Source organism: Pollicipes pollicipes, unplaced genomic scaffold, assembly GCF_011947565.3.
Source record: "Pollicipes pollicipes isolate AB1234 unplaced genomic scaffold, Ppol_2.1 Scaffold_3087;HRSCAF=3621_pilon_pilon_pilon, whole genome shotgun sequence".
NCBI lineage: Eukaryota > Metazoa > Arthropoda > Thecostraca > Pollicipedomorpha > Pollicipedidae > Pollicipes > Pollicipes pollicipes.
The window spans coordinates 41767191-41777368 of NW_023596225.1; the positions used below are offsets into that span (position 1 = coordinate 41767191).

The following is a 10178-nucleotide window of genomic DNA, read 5'->3' on the forward strand; positions in this document are numbered from 1 at the left end:
TGGACGCCAGCTGGTGGCTGCATTTGCTGGCAGCGGCAGCCGTACAGGTCAAGTGGGGTGTCGCCTCGGGTGGACACGGCATTGCGGCACAGCCGCCGTCCCAGGGGCACGATCACGTGATCGCGCACCGGAAAGGCCAGCGTGCTACGGGCCCTGCGCGGTGCCCGTTCGGGGCATGACACAATAGGTAGTATATCTGCAGTAGTCGCTAGAGTGTCATAAAAGGCTGTGGTACCCAGCTCACGCTCGACACAGCAGCTGTGTACTATGGTCTACACAGGCTCCGATATGTCTGCCGAAAAAATTATACTGGCGGGCATCGAAGGCTCATTTGGCGCGATGTCTCAAAGCGTTCACGGGAAATGGGGGAAAATTATCTTCTATTCATACTAAAATGCTGCACTTCTTATTTGTGTGCGCCTTGTTATGTGAATTTTCCTCGATTCTGCGCGTTTCGCTTGTGTTGCATCGTATTGATGCTCATAATTGACCATAACGCGCACAAGCCTGTTTTCAATATGTAAATGCGGGTTGGAGTCATAACCATCAAAAGTGCATCACCGATAAAGCGTCGCTATTCTTGTGATCTTTTACTGACACATAGCGTCACTGGTGACATATTTTCATCTTAAGGAAGATTCCTCGTTACCATAAATAAGTAACTACACATGTCGAGAATGAAATGAAAAGAAACATCCCGCTCATTTAGTTTGCCAAGTGGTATCTAACGCGGAATTATCATATATCACTTTCAGTCGGCGCGCCCCTAAACTCCAATAAACAAAAACAGAAATCATATATCACTTTACAACAATACATTCAACGGTCATATTAAATATAATGATCTTGATATTTGTCCTACGGGATATATTTTCAACGATTCATTTATGCGTTCAGCACCAGTGCTGCTCTAACGAATGGTGTACGCAGGAGCGCAGCTTCCTTTTCAGTTGGAAAACTCCAGTCTTATAACTTAGGCTCAACACTCCCTCCCTCACCTACGCCCTCACCCCTTCCCGCACAAAAAGCTTTGAGAAAGAAGTGAACCAATTCCAGGGGAACGGCTAGTTTATTGGCGGATTTTGCCAGATTTGTTGCGTCATTTTTTGCTGATCGGTCCCACACCCCAAATCTGATTTTGCGAAACTACGCTATTGGTAGCTCATTTCCTTCTCCATCTTGGTTCTAGTAATTCGACCCTTTTTATCCCACCTTTGTCATCTCCTTTCCGGAGACATAAGCTCATTCACCACCATATTCAAAGGCGAGAAGACGCCACTGCGTGAATTCTTTTTTCTTCGTCGTCATATCGGAAAACTGCGTTTGTGTAATGACTGGCCTTTGAAGAGTTCTTGCTATGGAGAGGTGCTACGTTCAACGTCCGCGCGAGAATATATGAATGGCCGTTTTAGCCCATTCTATATATTTAGTCGAAGTACTTAAGATGTCTTTCATTGGATGTCGCGGTCGAAATTAAGCTTAAACATTTTACAAGGTGTTAATCAAATGATTATTTTTATCCGTGACAACCGAGCTACATTCCAGAAAGTTATGCACAATACTTGGCAGGGTTCCGTGCTGGAGCTGCTATGCCATGGTAAATAATAGGAAGCACAAAATTTGGTCTCCCTGTTGTTAATATCAAAATAAGTGAACGCAAACTGGATTCTTCCACCGAAAGTGTGGTTCATTCGGACCCAGGTAGAAATGCTTCGCTGTCCATAACCGAGTCAAAACAAGTGGCCAGCATTGCTGTGGCGCTTACGAACTCTATTGTGAAGAAAGCGACAAAGATCGCTGACGAACAGGAGGCTGATGAACGAAGGCTGAGAGCCATAGCGTCCATAAGCACAGCTGGCAAGGTATGTTGTTGCTGCAATCCCCTTCGACGGTGATATCCGGCCCTATCCCAGTGTTTATTAAAGCGATTGTTCCACATTTGAAGACATTGAAGATATGATGAAATATGCTCACCTATAACTATCTGAATACTTTGAAGTGAAAAGCCTGCTGTAGACAACGTAAGTTCTTTGTTTGGTTAATAGACTCTCGAATATATGATTGTTTGATTGCGTCATCATACCTTGGAGAACGTTGATTGAAAGCCTATTGACGGCCGTTACATCTAGAAAGCATGTCCACGAGCGCCAGATATAAACGGTTCGACAATTATGTTTTGTATTGGCTTTGATCGCGGCACGGCTAATGAAATGGTAGGATTTGTGCATTTAGTCCTCCAGTTAGTGTGCGCATCTCCGCAGGCGCGTAGCTCAGAAACAAGAGGGGTTTGGGTCTAAAGAAGGACAGCACTGTGAACTACGCAGAATAGTTTTCAAGATGTCTATTTCAGTTCAAAACTGTATACAGATGTGGAACCTCACCTCTACGGATACGAATCGACACCCGGCTTAAAGCACCAACGTTTAGGTCAAGAGTTCATTCAACAGCAGTGCAGTGGCAGGGCTCAGGCATGGACCCATATTCCCAATAGACAAGTCTGTTCAGAACATGCGTGATGTTGTATGAAATGTGTTCAGCGTGCGTGACAGCGGTCGCGTACCGTACAGGCAGAACAACAAAGGAAACACATAGCCCCGGTTCTCCACCCGCTAAACGCCAGAAGCAACGATTCGCGGAGCGCACGAAAATTGAGACCTGACCGTAATTTAAGTGCGATGCTGATATGCAATGAAACTGGCATACATTGAATCAGATCCTTCCCGATATCATTGGTCAGTTAGGGCGTTAACTAAAGGTTAGACAGCCTGACTTCGGAGGTGAAGTTATGAAAGCATGAAATATGGAAGGACTTCTCTCCTGACATTGTTGCTGATTGAAGTTTTAGGGCGCCGACTATTGTGGTCATTTTGCGCCCATCTCTCATGACATTGTTGCATGCCCAGGGAATGAGGTTGCCGACTGTGCCTTGCATTTGACGCCGCTTCCGGTCAGATACGGTCACGAGCAGTGTAATCCACGCAGCTGTTCGGACTTCGTAATATAATGTAATGCAATATAATAATGCTGTATGTGATGTGATGCAGCTGTGATGTAATGTAATGTCCACGCATCTGTTCGGATTGTGTGACAGATACTCGCATCAGTGTGTTCTGCGGTATGTATGGACATAACTGGTCCGCAGGCGCCCATGGGAAGACGGTCGCTGACTGGCGAAGATCCCTCAGCGGCTCCGGAGACGTCAGAGGATCCGAGCAATGGCGCGACACCTGCCACCGACATCGACGGCGAGGGGAGTCCACCAGCTGAAGGCGAAGCCGAAAGGAAGGCGTCTGTCGGTTCGGCATCGGCTAGCGGGGGTACGGTCAGACCAGCGTCAGCCAGCAAGGGCTCGGTCGGATCGACGTCAGCCAGCAGAGACACAGTTGGACCAGCGTCAGCCAGCAAGGGCTCAGTCGGTTCGGCGTCAGCCAGCAGAGGCACAGTTGGATCAGCGTCAGCCAGCAAGGGCTCAGTCGGTTCGGCGTCAGCCAGCAGAGGCACAGTTGGATCAGCATCAGCCAGCAAGGGCTCAGTCGGTTCGGCGTCAGCCAGCAGAGGCACAGTTGGATCAGCATCAGCCAGCCGGGGCTCAGTCGGTTCGGCGTCAGCCAGCAGAGGCACAGTTGGATCAGCATCAGCCAGCCGGGGCTCAGTTGGCGCAGCATCAGCCAGCCGGGGTACAATCGGTGCAGCATCAGGCAGCCGGGGTTCAGTTGGCGCTACAACAGCTAGCCGAGGTTCGGTTGGCGCGACATCAGCAAGCAGGCGATCACTTGGTGCATCAACCAGTGGCGATACAGCCGGTCGCATGTCAGCCAGTCTGGGCACAATCGATGAAAAAAGGGACCCCAACGCGGAAGACCCGGTGACAGGTGACGATGAGCGCCGTGCAAGCATAAATCAAGACCATGATGAGGCGACTGATGCTTTTTCAGGTAAGGCTTTGTGTTTGAAACATACGGATGCCAATTTGGGGAAAGAGTTGACGAGCATGCTTGAGATAATTGAAGGGAATGTTTCAGATTTGAATATATTGAAACAAGCATCAGACATGGTCAAGTGATCTCACTTATAACTCTTCGTATCGCTCTAAGTGGGAAAGATTGCCATGAACCGCACAGTTTCTCTGCTTCGTAATATGCCCCTCAATACGCCATTGTTTGATTGTGTCATGGTACCATGCACAACATTGATTGAAATCAATTGACGTCTCTTATATCTACACATCGTGCTTTCGAACGTCAGGTAAGAGCGACTAGACCAATATATCTTTCTTGGCCTTGACCGCAGCGTGGCCAGTGGAATAGCAGAATTTCAGTGACGTTATCACGGCGTCATGGATACTTGGATGACCTTGAAATAGTCCACGAAAAAGTCGGCATATCTTCACGGGTGTGTGGCTCAGAAACTAGAAGCGTTTAGGTCTTAAGAGGGACAGGGCTGTGAACCGCACAGAATGATCTTCAAGATGGCTGTTTCAGTTAAAAGCCCCAAAACCCCAAAACCCAGCACAAATGTGGAATACTCCCTGTAAGCTTAATGAGCGACAACCAATGAGCGACAAGCCAATAAAGCATGTGACTGCAAATGCCCCAAGACCAATGACGTATATGACGTGAACATTTTTTAACATTTCGGTTTATGCCAAAAGGTTAATGTTCTGACCAAATGCATAATATCTCCACAGAAACGTCGGAGCCCAGCCCTGATGATGGGGCTGCCATTGACGCTCATGCTACGCCCGAGAACGGAGACCACGAACAAGGATCGGACCTGGCTGACAGCGATCTGCCGTCCGGGGATGAGGACGGAGAGCCGCAACACTCGGGCGAGGACAGCCTCGGAGCCGACGAGGGTCCTCTAAAGCCCACTGAGGATGGAGACACGGGTCCGGATGAGCCGGGTCCGGTGTCCAGTGATGCCGCAGGTCCCGTTCTGCCCGGTGGAGGCGTCGACTCACGCACCTCTCGCGGCGCGCCCGGCTCCGCCGACGCTGCGGCCGCCGCTGCTGCCGTCGGCCGAGATGACAAGCCGTACGAGGCGGACACCGACACGGACGCCTCGCCCGACTCCGGCCCCGCCCCGCCGGCGAGCGGCGCTGCCCCTGCCATTGTCATCGACGGCGAGACTGGCACTGGCGACGACTCGCAGGAGACGGAGACAAGCGAGGCGGCCGGGTCTGACGCCGAGGACCAGCGCGAGTCCAAGCCTATCAAGGACTCGCTGATCGTCGGCAATGAGGACGTGTTCACCTGGCTGCGTCGCGTGTCGACTCAGATGGACGAGATGGGCATCACGGACGCGCTGAAGCAGAAGTACGGCGAGAGCACCGCCAAGGTCGTCTACGACAACCCGGCGGACGTGGCACCCGCCGAGGTCCCCGACATCACGATCTCGGAGTCGTCGATCGCCTCGGCGGGCCAGCAGACGCCGGCCAAGCGACAGTCGGGCACACAGACGGCCGCCGCTCAAGGGTGGGCGGAGAATCTGGGCGCGGCGCGGCAGCCGCCGGTGCAGTACGACGGCCATGATGTCATTGGAGGGACGGATCCCAGGTGGCGCGGTGGGGAGCCGGACTGGACTGGCGGAGCGGGCAGAGACGAGGGCGGGGCTCGTGGACGCGGCAGCGACCGAGATGGTCGACAGTTCAGGGAGGGTCAACGGCACGGGGAGGGTCAGCAGTATTGGGAAGGCCTGGGCGGTGCCGGCTATAGAGACGAGCACGCGGGGAAAGACCCCTGGGACGGCAGAGGCGGCCAGGATTATGGCGATCAACGGGTCGACGGGGGCTACAGGGACGACCGAGGCTACAGAGACGATCACGGTGGGGGAGGCCCTAGAGACGGCAAAGGCATCGACAGCTACCGGGACGGCAGGGACCGCAGTCGCGGCCGGCAGGAGAGGGACCGCAGGGACGGACCGGACCGAGACGACGACGCCGCGCCCTGTGGCCGCTGTCGCTGCTGCATCGCCATGAGGCGCGCCGTCTCCGGCGCCGAGGAGACGCCGGAGGCCAGCAGCGTCTCGCAGCAGTCCGAGCAGGAGCCGGAGCCGGAGCCGGGGCCGGAGCCGGAGCCGAAGCAGAAGCAGCCCAAGAAGCGCATCTCCTATGGTGACCTGCTTGATGACGAGCTCTCCTCCATGACGGTCAGCACGGGCACGTTCCCCTCCTGCGAGGACGAGCAGCGGCCGCGCAACTCGCGCCAGTGGCTCAGGGGCGTCGCCGACGAGTTCATGCGCACGCAGTGCCTGCGCCAGCTGGTGATGAAGAACGACTTGGTGGAGCCGGGCCGCGTGCGCAGCAAGATGACGCGCGTGTTCCGCTGCCCCAAGCCGCCGCTGCCGCCGCTGGAGTGCCCGCAGCTGGACGCGGCGCGAGGCGACAGGAAACGCGTGCGGCGCGCCGACAGGGGCGAAGACGTGGGAGTCTGCTCGCCGCGGGTGTGTAGCACGCGCTACAGGAAGCCGCCGGCGGTCAGCCCCATCTGCCTGCCCACACGGCTGATCGACGGCAGTCAGCTGACCTGTGATCCGACCCGACAGTTCATCGACACGTATCTCGATAAGAGCCCGCGCAAAAAGGCGGGCAAACGAAAGGGCTCTGCGAAGACCAAGAAACTTATCACGATCAGCACCAACGTGAAAGCATAGGAAAATGCCGCACGTTGGAGACTGACCTGACACTAGCTACCTATGCGCTGACGGCAGTCTTGGTTAAAACTGCACGTGGGGTTCGAAACACGAAACGACTGCACATGGGGCACGAAAGTCGCTATGCATCGGGCAAGGTTGGCGGACGACCATCGGCCTTGATGTTATCGTGGGAATAAACACAAAATACAGGGGTGCAAAGGCATAGCCCTGGGTTGGCAATAACGTAAAACATGCCGGGGCTGAGCATAAATGAACCAAGAACACGATGCGCACTGCGTATGATGCAAAGCGCGGTGCTCTGCGCTCGAGCATATACCGGTCATGCCCTCAAGCCCAAACTACCCCGAGTTATTCGTGTTCAGTGGTTGATCATATCCATAAGGCAACTGGCGCTTAATGGGTAGCTGAAATGGGCTTGAGTTAACAATAAAAATACACAGATAAATGCGATTGCCGTACTCATATTGGTGATTTTACATGGATCAGACATTTCTGGGTTCCCGGCTGTGATGATTGACATGCTTGGGTTTGATGACTATTTGCTATGTATTGATATCAAACCACGAATCAACGCAATGCACGCAAACTGCGCTTCTAGACAAAAATATGCTTATGTGGTGTCTCGTGAATGCTCTTCTCGAACATCCACGCCAGGTCACACACTATAACGCCTGGGATGACACTGCGACGACCCTTGTCACATCTGTGATGGCGCATATTAGTGTCTTCTGCGCTTGACTTATGACGTGACTTGACTTGACTTGACGCTTGACTTGAAGTATGGGTGAAACTAAATAGTTATTTGTGATACCGCTGCATCTCCGACATTAAATCACAGCATCTCCAGCGTTGAATGACAAAATTAAACAAGAAACCCATGTTATTGCAAGGAAATGATGCAAGCTCGAGTCTCAACAGCGCCTCTAACTATTTGGTTCAGTGCTGCTCCTAGTTAGTGGGGGTAACATGCTGCCAACGAGCGATAAATGCATGCTAACTGCAGATTAGAGGCTGCGGTTTGGCGCTGGGTTTAAGGCATATCCTGGGACACCCACTGGTATGCGAACCATGAATGTTTGGTTTTGTGGGTCATTGCACCCGGCTCATAAGGAAGGTTTTCAGACAGTTGCATGTTACCTTACGTCAGATACCAACCTATTCGCGCCAGATACGAAGCCTTTGGGTGAAATGGCGAGCGCGGAGCCTCAATCAATTGTCTTGCTGACAGCAATCCACGCAAGACTTTCTAGACTTTCTAGAATGATGGTTGGGAGAATATCGGGTGGCGTAACAGCATACACCCAGCTTGTTGCTGTCACCGCACAGCTGATAGCTTGGCTGATACAGAATTGCTCTTGTGGTTAAAATCCCTGACTGGAACCTGTCATTACAAGATTGGTAGGTGTTTAACAATTGGGACGAGACGTGGGTGATCAGATCACAGTTGATGAGCAACATTGTTTTCAGGGAACGATTGGTACATTTCACGTAAAACTAGTTTGCCGGGTGTTAATGGCTGCAATAATTGTAGTCGACTCTAATGATAACCGGTTATTTCCGTGAGCATATTGGAAAGTGGGAGCTGTGATGAAAAATGACTGACGCGACTTGATTGCCTAATGGTTAGTGCCATGGACTTACACGTGGGGGGGGGGGGGGGGGGCTCGAATCCCGATTGTGCCATGACGCCTTGGTGCCAATATGGCCAATGTGATAGATGGCGCTCTAGGCGATCTATAACAGGGGCGCGAGCGTGCATCGCGTCGCCTTCTGCAGAGGGAAAGTGACCAGTCAAACCACATGGCACAACCTGACTCAAGTAGCTACCATTTTCGTTGTTTTCCTTTTTGGTTGTTTAATGCATAGTTTGACTGGTACAGATGCCTTAAACAGCAAAAACTGACGCTGACAATTCACGACATAAATATTGGCAAGTGATAACTGAAGTGCGGCATTGCAGACGTTGTCGTATACACTGATCCCATTTGTCTAATGCTAGCGTTACTTTGCGCCATGCTAGTACGTAATTGCTGCGATGGATCGGCAAGTTCCTCGCAACTATCATTGTGAGGGCTGAAGTGATCAGCGACTGATGAAATCGCACACCCGGACTTGTCGGTGCCATTCCCGTTGCTCAGGGATGATAAATGGCTCGCATAGTTAATCGCACCGACAGGGTCAGTGGGTTGTCTATAAATACGTCGCGCGTCTTTTCATTCCTGTGATATGCACCGCTTGCGCTAGGAAAAAGCGCCCCCCCCCCCCCTAGTTACGCTGTGTCGAGCGTAATGCTTCAAACATATATCGTCTGTTTGGCTTCCAATTGAGCGAGAGGTGCGAATCAAAAAGAGTGTCACCAGTCCTGAGATGATACTAAAGCGATCCGACTGTAAGGTTTAATATCTGCTATCATACTAAGGAGACAATGTGTATGAGTATGTCTGCCATCAGCCGCTTGGATCACGCACAGGTTAAACGGTTAGGAATTTTCCAATGAGTTTCTCATGCAGTTCTAAAGCTCTAAACATGACTTGCAACCACACCTAAACGTAATGTTACTCTGGCAAAAAGCCCTACGGCCCCCGCTTTATTACGCATCGGCTACACTCCATCAAGCCCCCCCCCCCCTCTCCCCTCTTCTGTATTTGTACGGCAGTTTGTGGGGGGGGAGGGGGGGGGGCCCAACTACTCGCATCATGATTGGTAAACACTCAGTCGACACCGAAATGCAGATGCAGAGAAAGAGATGTCACCAGATTTAACCTTTAACTGTCATGCAATCTGAACTTCAATGACAAACATCTTACAGACATAAAAGGTCTTTATTACTCTGTTTTCCCCACTGACGTGACTTGTTCAGTTTTAGATGTAGCCGGACGGGCCAATGCGGCAATAGTCTTCATTTATCTGACATAACGCGACATATCACAGCTTACACCTGTTGATGTCCACTAGTGCCCGTCTGGTCAGGGGCACAGCTTTACCAAATAACTTCGGAGTGCTGAACGGCTCAGGCCTACAAAAACTACTCCAAAACTACCCACGCAAACTAATTTCCCTAATTTGACCTACTTCATCTGCAAAACTGGAGGGTGGGAGGGGGTGGGTGGCCTTGAGACCAAGTTGGGGTGTGGGAGCCCCTCAACTGAATACGTAACAATACCCCTGCATCTCGTAGCATTCCGAGAACTATCTAATGCCGCCTTTTGCACCGTTACAGCACTTTTCGTTCTGGATATAACAGGGGCGGTCTGCAAAGTGGTTGTTTCACTACCATGACCTGATTTGACCCGTTTAAAGTCACATTCGTTACTGATTACTTTCGCACACCTGATGCAGGTTGACGAGAGCTTTCAATATCTGTTTCCGTGTGACTCTAGCTTGATCAGCTTTTGCGATGTCACGGGGCGTCTGAATCATCCTCATAGTGCGAAGGTGCACAAACATCCGTAGGGTGGGTGTCTATAGCGTTACTACTGAAAATAGTTGCAGACGTGGAAAATTTGCAGGTGTTTACGATTCAA

At 51.7% G+C, this 10178-nt stretch overlaps 1 protein-coding gene across 1 annotated transcript; it reads left to right on the top strand.

Annotated features, from left to right (window-relative positions):
- The first annotated feature begins 1438 nt into the window (after window positions 1-1438).
- Window positions 1439-7104, top strand: LOC119090704 (ice nucleation protein). Its single transcript, XM_037213555.1, has 3 exons — window positions 1439-1862; window positions 3143-3935; window positions 4688-7104. Exons 2-3 carry the CDS (start codon window positions 3149-3151, stop codon window positions 6649-6651), a joined length of 2751 nt encoding a protein of 916 aa, XP_037069450.1. The 5' UTR covers window positions 1439-1862; window positions 3143-3148; the 3' UTR covers window positions 6652-7104.
- Window positions 7105-10178: the final 3074 nt, after the last annotated feature.